The 14605-nt window shown below is 37.4% G+C and overlaps 1 protein-coding gene across 4 annotated transcripts in view; it reads left to right on the top strand.

Moving 5' to 3' along the window:
• RAPGEF4 (Rap guanine nucleotide exchange factor 4) overlaps positions 1 to 14231 on the top strand; it is a 152604-nt gene extending 138373 nt beyond the window's left edge. For 3 of the 4 annotated variants that reach the window (XM_040561348.1, XM_040561345.1, XM_040561349.1), the window contains 5 exons: positions 1929 to 1979; positions 2611 to 2698; positions 3039 to 3103; positions 11372 to 11426; positions 12973 to 14231. In XM_040561348.1, the coding sequence (XP_040417282.1) occupies positions 1929 to 1979; positions 2611 to 2698; positions 3039 to 3103; positions 11372 to 11426; positions 12973 to 13100 (387 nt within the window). In that variant the 3' untranslated portion in view covers positions 13101 to 14231. The remainder of the gene's footprint in view (positions 1 to 1928; positions 1980 to 2610; positions 2699 to 3038; positions 3104 to 11371; positions 11427 to 12972) is intronic. The other variant, XM_040561346.1, reaches the window with a different exon arrangement.
• The last annotated feature ends 374 nt before the right edge of the window (positions 14232 to 14605 follow it).

The following is a 14605-nucleotide window of genomic DNA, read 5'->3' as shown; positions in this document are numbered from 1 at the left end:
CTCAATATGTTGTTCTCTAAAATCCATCCTCTGTTTATACATATTATTTGCTGATCTCCATATGGACTCTGTTACCCTAGTAACACATGGGTTCTGTTTTTCTCTCTGACATGCATTCCCCTAATTACTATCAATTTGGTCTTCATTCTCAGAGCTTCCACCTGTTTCTGTGGCTTTGCTCTTTTGTGTACGAGTATACAGACAAGTTGCAGTGTCCAGCAGGTTGAGGTAGTAAACACATGTAACTACTGAGAACGTTCTGGTTGATGAAAGATCTGCAGATTTGAATCTGCACGTATTTTGTTCATTAGAAATTCAAAATAGTTAGCATGATGCTACCACAGCTGAAATTTGAACACCTAACAAAGTGGTCTGAACTAGGAGTTCAGACAGACACAACTGAGAAGTCACCAGCTCCATTTTCAGAAGTACATGTTGCAAGTAATTTATGCAATCAGCACTGAAAGCAAAGATTTGCAGATCAGTTTTTAAAAATAATGACCTTTCTTTTGTGGCTACAGAGAGGAATAGTTGGGAGATCTGAGACAGTACAGGCACAGTGTGATGACAGAAGAGGCAATTGGAATTATATACTACATTCAGCAATCTGAAATAGACACAGGGTCTGAGCTTGGGAGGTACACAGTTCATTTGTTAGTGTGGAGTATGAACCTGAGTTCGGGAAATGTTGTCACACACTGGTTCTGTAGAGAAGTCAATTTATCAGGAGAACCTCTGCAACTTGATTCTTAGCCATATATATAGACAGAGGGAGAGATTATGCTTAAAAACAAACATATCAAGACCTGATTTTTGCCATATTATCATGCATTTACATTAGTTGCTTGCACAAATTAAATATTTGCAGGTGCAAATGTCCAATTATACCACTTATTTCACAAATACCTAATCTGCATGCATATGCAAACTAGGCACACAGTTGTTCACACACATCATTAAAAATTAGGCCCTTGCTGTGGCACAGTGTAAATATCTTGCTAGGGTACACACTCCAAATGTAGAAAGTGTTGCAAAAAAATCATTTATGCTCTATAAAGTCTCTATAATTTTTAATATTAACCGCTGCCAGTAGCAGTCTGATTGAATCAGCAAATATAGTGAAACTTCTTATTAAAACTAGAAAGCTGACATCTTATGAGTGTGCATAAAAAGTTGGTCTAATTTCTGAAACTAATTTATAACATATGCTATAGTCTTTATAGTAATATTATTTAATATGTCTAAAATAACAGGAAGATATTATGAACATAATATGAAAATATTTAGTAATGCCCATTTCGCTGTAAATCCCGTTCGCTGTGCAATCAACTGACCATAATTTACTTGTGTAGGTATTGTGGACTGAAAACCTATTCATTAATTTATAGTCCAGAAAGCAGTAGAGGCTGCTGGGCACGTCAAGAATTAGAGCAGCAGTTGATGATACATTAGCGTGAACAGAAAACCTCCTGGAAATGCCCAGGCATGGACTTGAATGTTGCAAGGGCAGTTCATCGTAGGTATGAATAATTAAGCTGAGCTACCCCTTTGCAAGCTGTGTATAAATTATATTTTCAGATGGGCTATAACGAGGAATGTCCTGAAGCCACACACTTGAACTTTAACTTAAATTCTGAATTTAGTGATTTCAACGTAAACCAAACAAAAATCCAAACCTAAGCATCCCGTAGGAGTAAATCCAAGTTGGGGTTTAAATCAGGATCCAGGTTTCATGGCTGGTCCCGTCTCTATTTATAATCTGGTTGCTAGGAGACCTGTTGTATTTTAGATTAGCACATTGTTAGAAATATCTGGCAAAAAGAGCACTTTCCTGACTTAGGGCGTTGTAGAAGGAACTAGCATTTACAGTAAAATTACCACACAAATTGGATTTAATTAAGGTTTGCTATTTTTGTTTTTATTAACAGAAACTTCCAAGCAAGTTCAAGAAGATCTATGCAGAATTTGAAAGCTTAATGGTGAATAGTAATAGATCCCTTATTCTATGCACAATCTGAGCTAATTCAGTTTCTGAGTAACTGATTTGAATTCCTTGATTCAGAGCATTTTATATGTCCTTGTTTGACTTTAAGAAGTTTATGATCCCATTTTAGAGCTGCTAAAACAAGTATGTATGACTAATAAATTATACTCTTAGGAACCTACTCTGAGAGAACTTATGTACCACTCAAAGTTAATCTGGGAAACTCAGCAAAGCTTTATCACATGTTTTCCTATAGTACATATGGGAAATTATATTTTCCAACCTGGATTTTTCCAGGCAATACATTTTAGTGTTACAGAATACTGTCTCTGCAGGTGCAAGGAGGGAGGTAAAATATGTGGTTCCTTTTATGAACAATTTTTTGTAATCGTATCTTACCTTGTTATTTGATATGAAAACTGTTTGTGTTTAGCAGCTGCATTTTCATTGTGTAAACTGCATGGAAAAATGATAAAAGGCATCCGTAGCTTTCAGATGTACTTTTAAAGCCACAAGAGAGGATAATGATTTTAATAAATGCCATGACATCTAAATGAATGCATGCAGTGTCTTAATACATTTAATAATACGTATTAATAATTATTTGATTTCTCTTTTTTCTTAAGGATCCATCAAGAAACCATAGGGCCTACAGACTAACTGTAGCTAAATTGGACCCTCCAATAATTCCTTTCATGCCACTTCTTATAAAAGGTAAGCTTGGATGCTACCAGAATTATTAACTTGAAAGCTATTTGTCAAATATTTGAAGAGTAAGAGTAAAAAGCATCAAGAAAAAGCAAAAATCAATCTCAGTGTGAGGTATGATCTTTTTCCATTATAAAAAGCATGACACAGAGTCAAGAAAAACTGCTTTAGTGCATCTGAATATTATACCTCAATTTTACTAGTCTCAGAAATGCTTCAAATTAAAGCCTAAATGTTTTACTTTTATAGCTGCTTTGATTGTTGTAAGGCATTGATAAAATGTTCTGTTGTTTTGTATGGCCATGATTTAGTTATGGGCTTTAATGTGGCTTTTATTCCTGTACAGACATGACGTTTACTCATGAGGGAAACAAGACATTCACTGACAATCTAGTAAACTTTGAAAAAATGGTATGTATCACATTTTTGAAATTACGGTTGCGGGATGAAAAATAAAAAGGCCTCCCTATTCATCTCTTCAAGAATGAACTTCTAAACAATGACTTCCAGGGCCAGAGAAAGTGAAGACAGCACCAGAAGCTGGCAAAAATAGTCTGCATTGCGCAGAGGGCCTGGGTCCTCTGGGTTTCTGGAAAACGTCATAGAGGTGGAAAAGAAACTGCCCACTGAGCCATGCACAGCCAAAACGTTTCCTAGGAGAGGCAGCAGCAGTGATAGGAAGCAGCGTTAGACAATTCTTAACAGCCAGTTTGGGACCATGCTATGATTTTAACTGCTGTTCCTTCGAACAGGACTGAACTGCCACAGGCTGGGACGGTTCTGCATTGCTCCTCAGAGAGTGAAAGGAGCTTTATTCAGAACATGCACAACATCTTATTTTCCCCTTTCCTTTAACAAACGTAAAGAGCCTTCTGTGACTTGGTTGCTTTCATATTGGAAAGGGAGATAAGTGACAGAAGGTTAGATTATGCTCAGATTTGATTTATTTTAAATCCTGCACCTAAGCTCTCATCATTTCAAACACCATGGTCAAAAACTGCAGGCAGGCAACTTCTGATGGAAGGAATCTCGACTGAAACTCAAGTTTCTCAGTAGTGAGAAGTAGTTTTGTTGGCTGCTAAGACCATGTCCTTAATTAATGTGATTAATGACACACAGATCTGAGAACCAGAGTTATCTATGCCCAGCTATTAGCAACTGCACTGCAAAGCTAAACCTGGACTTTCTGTGTCTTCATTCAGCCATGCTCTTAGACCATATCAATTCTGGTATCTATATTTGCTTGTTCTTAGTACTACAGTAACCAGATCCACTGCATGGTTATTTCCACTGCACTACAGAGGAACTTTTCTTGCCTTCTGAGCTCTGATAACGTGGAGGGGAAAACAGGAGGACTTTCAGCTCTTTAGAAAGCTTCACAGAAGAGTGATTATCACTGAGCAAATTCTTTCTTAAGATTTTAGTCTAGTTCCAGGACAGTCCTAGGGTGGAAATACCACTCTACTTAGCTGAGACTCTTTTTTGTAAATGATAGTGTTAATGTCTGAGTAAGGGCCTGACCTCACTTTGCAGTAATGACATTATGTAATTGCATATGCAGACTCTGTTGCCATCTCCTTCCTAAGGCTGGAGCTTTCTACCTGGAAGAAATGACTTTTTCCTACACTGCCTGTTCTAGTTTATTATAATAGTGTAGATAATAAATATTTGGGGGAATACAAAGAGATCTCAGGCTTAGCTGGAGCACCTCCAAACCAGGAGGGATGGCAGCTGAATTGCTATAGCCATCTAAGTCACTGACTTCCTGTTCTCCACCTCAGTTGGCCTACTTACACCTCTTGAGGACAAGAGTGATAATTATAATAGCTTAAACTGGTCTATATCTGGACTGCTACAGGTCTTCATTTTTCACCCAAGTCTGCACATGCCCTTATCTTAAAAAATATGTTATCTCCAGGGCATGGTTTTACTAGGAGCACCCTAAGGTTTGAAATAAAATTGTATACTGAATAAATAGAGTATCACCTTTTTTGATCAGTAATCTGAGCTTTGACCATTTCATTTAGGAGGGGAAAGTGGAGATCAATTGTTGTATTTTTGATGCTACTTATTTTTCAGAGTATCAATATCACGTCTCATGTTCCTCCACACAAGAGAATAGGGAACGTTCTCCTCACTCAGTACTCTAAACCTTTCCTTAGTTCTCTACCTAAAAGCTTTCTGCTTTTTCTCCAGGCCTTACTACAAGTATATCTTTTGTGGTTTTAATGCTCCTTACTGGCTATTCTGCATGTTTCTATGGTGTTTCTACTGCTTCTCTCAACCCATAGCTCTTCAAAGCACATGTATTCAGATTCCACCCACATAACTCATTCAAGTCCTAATGTAGGCCCAGCAGTTTTTAGCTTTTTGCATATGTCATCAGGTCAAGCAAAGAAGAAAAGCGTACTGTTAAACCTCAGTCACTACCGCCTACTTGTGTTAGGCTTACAACTGTCATATCCACACATAATTGCCAGATATTAACTAGTGAAGACAAGACCACTCAGCCAGATAACTCTCAGATAAATTGTGCTCTCTTTTACATAAGTATGAACTCAAGGTAGCTCTGTGATGTTATTCTGCTCTTTTAAGGAGAAAAGCAGAAACCAGATTTCCTCACAGGAATCATGTCCTGCCATTTGTTGTTTCTGCTATTTGTTTTCTACTGCATGACATTCTGTTACAAGCAGATGAAGATACCTCTAAAAATTTCTGGGGGAGATTCTTTTACTGATCTGTCTAAAAACATCTTGATTCTTTGCAAAATGATTTCCCTGGATCCTAACTTTGATGCTTGCTTAAGTTTATGAATAAAAATATCTGGGTAGTTCCCACCGGAGGTGCCATTTTCCACCAGAGGAGGTGGGTCCCTCCATCTCTCGTGTAAGCACAGTGATGAAACCGAGAACAGCCTCTGGCATCATGTCTGCATTCTCACCACAGAGCTCTGATCCCGACAGCTGATGTGCTGCTGACAACTTTATTCCTGTAACTGGCAGCCAAAAGTAGAAGTTTGATCTAGTGGCATCCCTTCAGCTGAAACAGATTCTTTTAAATCTTTAATGTTTCCTGATGTTTCTGTTATTATTTATATTAAGTGATGCCTCTTGAAACATGCAGGAGCTGTCAGACAGTGTCTGAGCCAGGAGTTTCCTAAGTGCCAGAAACAGTGAGGCCTGGTTTCCTAAACGTTTGTGTATCATGGCTGCCTGAGCTCTGCTCAGAGCTTTCCTCGTGGCTGGGGCATGTGTGGTTTCTTCATTGCTGGGGAATTCTGTGTGAATAGGCTTTTGTCATAACGTAGGAACTTGCACTACAGCATTTTCCCTGAAGGACACAGGAGAAGAGGCCACTTACATGATCTTTCTCTTCTCCACAGCCATGTATTTTCACAGAAGATTGGTAGGAACTTTTATTTCAGTTAAAAACTCAGGGCTTTTTTTTCAAATTGGACAAAACGATTTAGAGAAGTGGAAAACAGTTTGATGTTAAACCACATTAGCCTTTTTTTTTTTTTAAAAAAAAAAAAAAGTCAAGCTATAAAGGAAAGAAACCAAGTCATTTTTTTCCTGCTGCACTTTCCTACAAATAAGTCTTTTCAGAGGTGTAGTGGCAGAACTGTGTTAGTGGCAGTGTCGGGGGGACATCATTCTACAGAGCATTACTGAGTTTTACCTGCTGCTACCTTTGTAACTGCCTGCTCCTTCTTCCCTTTCCCCATCTCCTTATCCCCATGGATGCCTCTTATTTGGAGGAGGTTGCGAGGAGTAGGAGGGCAGGGAAAGCTAGCCAGGGAAGAGAACACCACGTGTGGTAGAGCCACAGCTATGTGTAAACAGGGAAGTTTGTAGGCTGACCCATTTACTCTGTACAAGATGTGGGCAAGCAATATTTAATGTGTCAGAAATATGTACGCTCTTTGTATTGCTTGTGCTCTTTGCTATGCCACTTCATTGCATGAAGCAGGGAGGTGGGGTGGGGGTGAGAGTGTGGAATGGTGGAAACTAGAATTTCGCCTTAAAATCCAGCCTGGAACATGTTACGCTTTTGTCAGTAAGTAGACAGAATAACTAAATTACTGGTATTAGCAGTATAAGTGTTTGGTTAAAAGGCTTTGTCTTCAGTACCAAACAAGACATGCTTTTAGAGTAATATTGAAGTTCTTTTACTTATCTCACTGTAATAAACTGATAGAGAGAAGCTGTTTCCACCATGGTGTTGCTCAGATATGCCTTATAGGTTGGTGTATATTCCTTGACCTTGTGTGGTAAAAACTACCTGCATCTTTTCTCCACTATTGAATTGATAGTAGCTGTTAATTATACACGTTGCTTTAGAAAACCCATATTTTAAAAATTGAAAACACAGATGTCATAGAGGAACAAGGAATGAACAGAAGTTTTTAAAATGCTGCATTTGTAGTTTGTCAGGTTGAGAACATTTTGTGATCTGCAAGCAAGTGAAAGAATGGTAAAAGATGGCAGTAAATAGCAAACACAATTAGTCTGTGATCTGGAATACACATTTGTCTTTTAGCTCTCGTCAGGTGAAGGAGAACCCCCAAAACTGTCAGTTGTATTAGTTCCTATAAACTGTATGATTTTGCACATACAGGACAACCTGCAAACTGCAAGGCAATAATTCATTGTAAAACAAGTGACACCGCTTTTACAACTATATATATATAGAAAAAGATCAAAAGCCTTTTCCTAGGATTATGTTTTGCCAGGGAAAGAAGAGAGAGGAGAGGGACAAATTACTGGGCATGGCTCTCCTTAAGGAGGGGCAATATTTCATAAAATTTTTCTTCCTCTTGGCCACATACTTATTTGCACTTTTTTCCCTACTTCAGCAGAGTAATCCTGCACTCAAACTTCCGCTACTGAATTTTGAATTCAAAGAAAGAGATGCATTTATTTGGGAACTTTATCAGTGTCATTTCTCAAATCATCAGACAGCCTGATCAAAGATCACTTTCCGTTGCACCATCTCCACATAACTCTACCATGCAGCATGTCTCAGAAACGGCACCTGTAGAGGGAGCAGATGTCACGAATAAGCTCTGAAACTGCTGACCTGCCATGGCAGCACAAGAGTGCCATGATGCTGGTCACTGATTCTTCTTTTTGTCAAACCTCTTCACCCTTCAGGTGTGAAATGAGGATTAGAGAATCTGTGCATATTGGTTTTCGGGTTTTGTGGAGATGAACAAAAGGGAATTCACACTCTGATCCTTATGCAAAAAAGGGCAAACATTCTTTCATTTTTGGAACATAAAGATTATGCAAAAAGTGTGTGACTAAAGCCCTTAGTAGTTTTCTATGGCATATATGAATATTTATAACATTTTAAAACCTCAGTTTGGAATGGATTAGAAGATAATGTGCTGGCCTGCTGCCACCATTCCAGACTGCGTAAAACTTGAAAGGGTATTGTTGTGTATATATATAGCATGCTAGTAGTTGCAGTTGCTTGTTATATCATGCAGTCGGTTCTATTTCAGAAAGATACATATTTAGGTTTGTATGGCTTCTCCGTAATGGTCTTTCTTAGCACAGTGAGTAAACAGAGGTTAATTTTTTCAGGTATTAACTAGAGGTAATCCTCTATTTGAAGAAATAGGAGGATATAAGAAGAAATAAGGAGATGGCAATTAAACTTCTATTTGACCATTTTCTCTGCATGTTTCCAGTTTTCTTGCATCTAAAGAAGAGAATCCAACTTAATCTGCATGATTCAGGGAGGGAAATTTGTTTTCGCTTCGTGTACTGTTTTTCCATCCAATTCACACCTTCCGAAGAGGAACTCTTTGGGGTTTATATTAGAAAGTACAATAGCCCTTGCAGAAAGCAATGTGAAAGGAGCTCTTCAAGGATACATAATGCTCCAGAATCTCCCCACTGGGTTGTGATGTTCTTTTCTGGTCAAAGATTCTCCATTTATTCTGCATTAACACCCACTTCCTCATTCCATTGTGTTTCATCATAGCCAGCATACTTCTGAATGCACAGATTGAATGAGATTATCCTCAGGAATAGGCAAAGTAACTCCTTAAAATGAAACCTTTAAGCCAACTGAAGAAAAATAGGCAGTTCAACCCTTAACCAGAAGTCAAACAAGTTCATTGCCACTTCTGTTCTCCTTGCCTGGAACAGTCCATATAATGAGAAATTTGGAAATAGTGAGAACTTTTTAAAACCTTCACTATACTCATCATTTGTCTTTCAGTCCAGTACAACATTACAATACCTATTCTGAATGCTATGCTTTTTTCAAGAACAAATTTCCCACATAAAGAAAACAAAGAGTAAAATGATTCAGCAGAACAGTTCTTTTTGCTAAATCTTAAGTTTTCATTTAAGAAACTTAATACTAAACTAATCAAACACTGAGCATACAGCCTAGCTTCAAAGACCGTTGTGAAATGAGGCTTCAAAACCTAAAAATTTACTGATGTGAAAAATTAGGGTGTATATTGACAACCCATTTAGAAAATACATCAAGCAGCACCAGCAGTCTTCATAAAAATGAAGTGTTTTTAGGAAAGCTACCCTTTAAGTCAGACACTCTTGACACTTCATCAGGTTAGCTGGTCCAATTCAATTTCATGATCTTTCCTTGAAATAGTTATTTTAGAGGTGTACTTTCTGAAATTACAAGAGTCAAAACAGCAGCAACACATAACAGTCAGAGACAAATATGAATCTACAGAGTTATGAAACATTCATGTTTTCATGTTCGCGTTGTTTTGATTGTCATTTTGATTGGGTTAGACTTGAAGAACCAACACTAATATGCAGTGCATTCTGTCTCAATCCAGTATTATAATGGGTGCTTATCTTCGAGTATTTAAGAGTTTCCATCAAAGTCAATGGGGCTTATTCACATGCTTAATGCTAAGCACATATGAGAATGTTTGCAAGGTAAGTGCCTTAGAAAATCCGTTTAGTAATAGTGAAGAGGTATGAAAATTAACATAGTACAAAAATGACTCTTACTTGAAATCTACTTATTTTCCACGTGTACATCCATATGATTTTAGGAACAATATAAGCAGACTCATATCTAAATTCCTGTGATCTTTTGGAAATTTGCATTTTAGAATTAAAATACTTTTACATCACTTTCAGAGCGACTACATTTCATTTGATTATACAATGTGTAATCCACAAAAACATAGTATGTGTATCAGCAGTATTTCTAATGCTGACCACCAGCCACAATCGTTTTTGGGCTTGACAATGTTTAAAGTTATTCAGCATGTATGTTTGTAAGGAATGTCTTACAGTGGTGCTTTCCATTCCTGGAATGACAAATATTTAATTTAATCATTTTCACATAAGATTATAATTGAGTATGAATTTTGAAGAGCATATACCCTACGTTTTACTGTTCGCTAGTAAGAAAATGTCATTCTATTGTATCAATACTTACAACTACTTTGTGAATCTCACACAAAATTTCAAGAAGGTATGCAGCAGCCTGGTGAGAGTGTGCTATGTTAAAACAAGTAACTCTGTTGTAATTGTTGGACCATATGAAAGTGTTTAAACAAACATTAGGCTCTGATTAGCTTTTCCCTCCTCTGCAAAACTTAACCTAAGCAAAAGAAACCGAAATACACATCATCCTTAAAGCGGTGAATAAGTCAAACAGTCTAGCTAAGGGAATTCAGTTTTAGTGATGAAGTTTCAGTTTATTTGATATCGTGAAGAACAACTAATTCTACTCAGCACTGGTGGATGTATTACCTGGGTGGTGTCAACTGCACAAGCAAATTAAAATTTTGCAGTCCAGAACTAAATCTGAAATGTTTCACTTTGACTTGGTTTCCCTTGTTTCTTAAAAACTACTGTAAAATAGCATCTGATTTATCAGATAAAATATATTGAATATTATTTTCTTACCTGAGTGAGTGCAATGATGTTTTATTTATGGAGGAGTGAGCACAGCCAAAAGCGACCGAAGTGAATTCTGCTTTTTTTGTGAGTTGCCAAAAGGAGTATCCACCAAATATGGATCTGCTTGTCATATTGGATTAGATACACTTGTGCAAGCTAGCATGGTCTAACAGGTCTGTTTGATGAAATTTGCCCACAGGGCCACAGTCCTGTGTCCTTCTCACATGTGAATCGAGCACAATGCCAGAAGGAATTGGTGAATATAGACCTTTAGCTGTTTGTTGTTTTTTGTTTTTTTTTTTTGCTGTCTTTTTCAAGGAGGGCTGCATTTCAAATTCAAACTGATATGAAATATGAAAGGTCTTTAACTGAAATGCCCTTGCTGTTAGGAATTGACGGTTTTAAAATGAAAAGGTGTACATACTTCAAGCCATTGTACATGATATTCCTTTTACTTTTTAATATGGGAAGATGGTATCAAAGAAATGCACATTGAAGGGGCTGATTTTCATTTTTAGTTAAGGCCTTTTATAGCATACAAGCAAGGGAAAGGGTTCTCTGAGTGCATGTAAATTACACTCATGCTCATTTAAAGCCTGTGTAAATGCAAATCACACCCTACATATGAGGGTATCAGCATTAAAATTATATTTTCATTCATATGACTGCTTTTATTGGCATATGTCTTCACACTCAGGCACAGTTAGGTGCTTCGTTTAAATGATGATGAAATACAGTGCTCGTTCCCTGATTGCATCCCATCTTTTCTTTCCAGCGCATGATTGCCAACACTGTCAGGACGGTGAAATTCTGCCGAAGCCAATCTTTCAGTAAGTGTATTACAACATCTGCACAGTCAGCATTATCATCAGTAGCTACAGTAATTGCAACTAATTCTGTGTGTAACAGAACTGAAAAGCCTGGTTTCCAGTGAATCTTCCTTGTTTGGATCCTCCAATGTTTCACTTGAGTGAACCATCCCTCAGGAAGCTCTAATAAGCTCTTTCTCTTCCATCTCTTTCAAAGAATGTGAAGGAGCTATGTATCTGTGAGGTCTCTACACAGCCGTCAAATTAGAATAGGTTGAAATTAGGCACTGGGCTCAGCAGTGGTTGAAGTGAGGCCAGCAGACAGAAGCGCACAGGTAAATGCAAGATGCTTCCTTGCATAAACCCTGTTTTTATAGGAAACCAGGCTGGAAACATGACATTATAGGTGACGTAACTGCCTAAGGTGACGAACTGAAAACCTGTTTGTCAGTATAATTACCAGAACTTACGTGGGGCCAGGTACGTAGACAGCACTGTGTGATCAAACAGGCTTGCTCTGCAGGTCTCGTCCCATCTCAGTGCACTGTGAGACGCAGTCCACACTGGCACTGCATTCCCCAGTGCTTCATTCACTTTGCCTTACAGCAGCCTTCCTCCTTCTCAAAGAACAGAATAAATAGTATAAAAAATACATTTTTTAAAAATTTTTCTTTCCATCTGGGTCAAGGCTTAACTCTAGAATATCAAGTTAAGGGAGCTGTTCTTTTTCTCCAGCTACAAGGTTTTTCTGGCTATGCGTCTTTTAATTTCAATGTATTGAGCACTAGTGAGATCTCCACATATAAGTTACTTAGAAATTGAAGTGGATTTTCACTATATGTGATATAACAAAATGTCAGTAGATAGATGTACCGTGTCTAAGCCCTCTTTTTTTGTGTGTGTGCATTTATACAGTAGATGCTTCAGTGTCTTTCTCTTGAAGAAATTTTCTAAGTTACCTACCATGTATTTCACTAAATTGTAAGCTGTGCACTGTGAGGCTGAAGATACTCAAATCTGAAGTCAGTGGTATTTCATAATTGTTGTGAGAGGAGATATAAGGCAGTTATGCTAAGTACTGTAAACAGGTAGTAAACTTTTAGTCTTGAATGGGGCAAGCCACTAAGCAATACACTTATACAAATATTTAATACTGAGATAGAAATAGAAATATTTCATGAAAGGAGGCTTAAATCAATTATATATTTTCGTACCAGCGTGAACACTGCTGGTTCAAAAGCAGATAGCAAGCTTTAAATCATGCTAGTTAGCTGTAGAATTTATAGCTATTGACTGGTAAGGTGATGTATAAAACTGCAACCAAGGACCATCAATTTGAGCAAATGTAGCCAAGGATATCTGGGAGGAAAAGTTAATTTGTGGGGGCAGTAACCAGAAAGACTATCAGATATGAAGGAAAGGTTTCAAAGAGAGAGATTTCTAAATATTTTCTTTTTAACTCACCAGGATCTGGTGTTTCTTGCGACAGCTTGTAATGAGTTATGCATTCTGTTCAGGCATTTGTTCGTTTAAGTGTATCAATCCTACATCATTTCTCTTTCACCAGATCCTGACGCAGCCCTAACTAATAAGAACCATCAGGATGTTCGGAGCTATGTGCGGCAATTAAATGTGATTGACAACCAGAGAACTTTATCACAGATGTCTCACCGACTAGAGCCACGTCGGGCATAAACATTTGAGGCAATGATGAGAAATGATCTTTTATCCTGTCAAGGTCACTTGTTAAGAACTTCACTTTCTCTGCTACTGCACTGCCACTGCGAAAATAAGCAAAAACATATTCTTAAGGTCTCAGGCAATGTACAATGTACCAGCCTGTCAGAGAGCTTTGGCTGAGGAAGAATATATGCACTGTAGCTCTAAAGGTGGCCATATTGTGTAATTTTAATTCATTTTAATGTGTAGTAAAGACTTCTCATATGGAAAAAAAATGCAAAAAAAGATGAAATAGTGAAAAATGCACAAAAAGCTTCTAACAATTTTAAGGGCGGTAGTGTTTTTCTCTCTAACTAAAAAACTGTATTTCACAATTTATTGTTTAGGTCAGGACAAACACTGATCATCAGTTTTGCTTGCCCAGCTACCATTGACCTCAGTATAAGATGTACGTAAGCATCTGATGAAAGTGTAGCTTCAAGAGAGGTCCAAGGTACAATTCCATTCAGAGAACACTTAAAAAAAATTTCTCTTTGAAATAGAACAGATACTAAGAAAAAATTCTAGTCTTACTCATACTGCCTACTACTGCAAGCAGTGTGGCCATTTCAGAAAACTGACAGGACTGAAAATATTGTGAATGATAAATAGATTACTCTGTGTTTACATTTTACTTCTTTTTTTAAACTATCAGGTTTTTACAAAATTCCATTATGAATTATTAAGATTGTCAAAATCAATAGCATAAAGGTAGCAAAAGACTGGTTCAAAAAGAGCACAATATGCACAAACAGATTTCAAGAGAATAGTTTCCTGGACATTAAAACCTTCAAGTTCAGCTATAATTAATTCTGGCTGGTTAACACGTATTTTCTGGTCTTAAGCATTTACAGCTATCTTAATTTTCAGCCAATTGTTTTGCACTTTCAATAGACTGTAAATAAATGTTAATTCATTATGTTCTAGAGTATTTATTTATGTAATAGCTATTGTGCAAAAATAATTACGTTTTATTTATTTTCTTTAGCATGTTATGAAGTGCAGCTTTTGTCTTTATATTTTATGTGCATTTCATGTGTAGGAACCGTGTGATGTATGTTTTCTGTAAATAACATACAGTACCTTATTAAATGTAATTGCTGGAAAGGTTTAGTCGCTGGCCTTATTTGCACTTTCAGCCTCATTTCTGCATAAATCCCAATGCTGCTAGTTGGCAGACACAGTAAACTTCGCTTGCTTTTTGCTAGCCTTGAAACTGCGTTTAGCCTACATCCATTTTGGTATGGATGGCCAACGTAAACCCAGCCAGATCCACCCCTGCCATGGGAGGTGGCAGTCTGGCAGTGCTGCAGCACTACAGTTTTACTAGCCAGTTTGTTTAGAGTTTCTAAGCAGGGCCCCGATGCTCCTATGTAAAGACAGAAACCATTTACATTGGAAAGGTTTAAATGAAGAAGTGATGCATTCATAATTTTATTTATCTGACTAATTTGTCCGCCTCATTCACAGATGTGAACGTT

This window comes from Cygnus olor, chromosome 6 (assembly GCF_009769625.2).
Source record: "Cygnus olor isolate bCygOlo1 chromosome 6, bCygOlo1.pri.v2, whole genome shotgun sequence".
Classification (NCBI taxonomy): Eukaryota; Metazoa; Chordata; class Aves; order Anseriformes; family Anatidae; genus Cygnus; species Cygnus olor.
The sequence above is the reverse complement of the archived record's forward strand: the minus strand, read 5'-3'. Positions and strand labels throughout refer to the sequence as shown.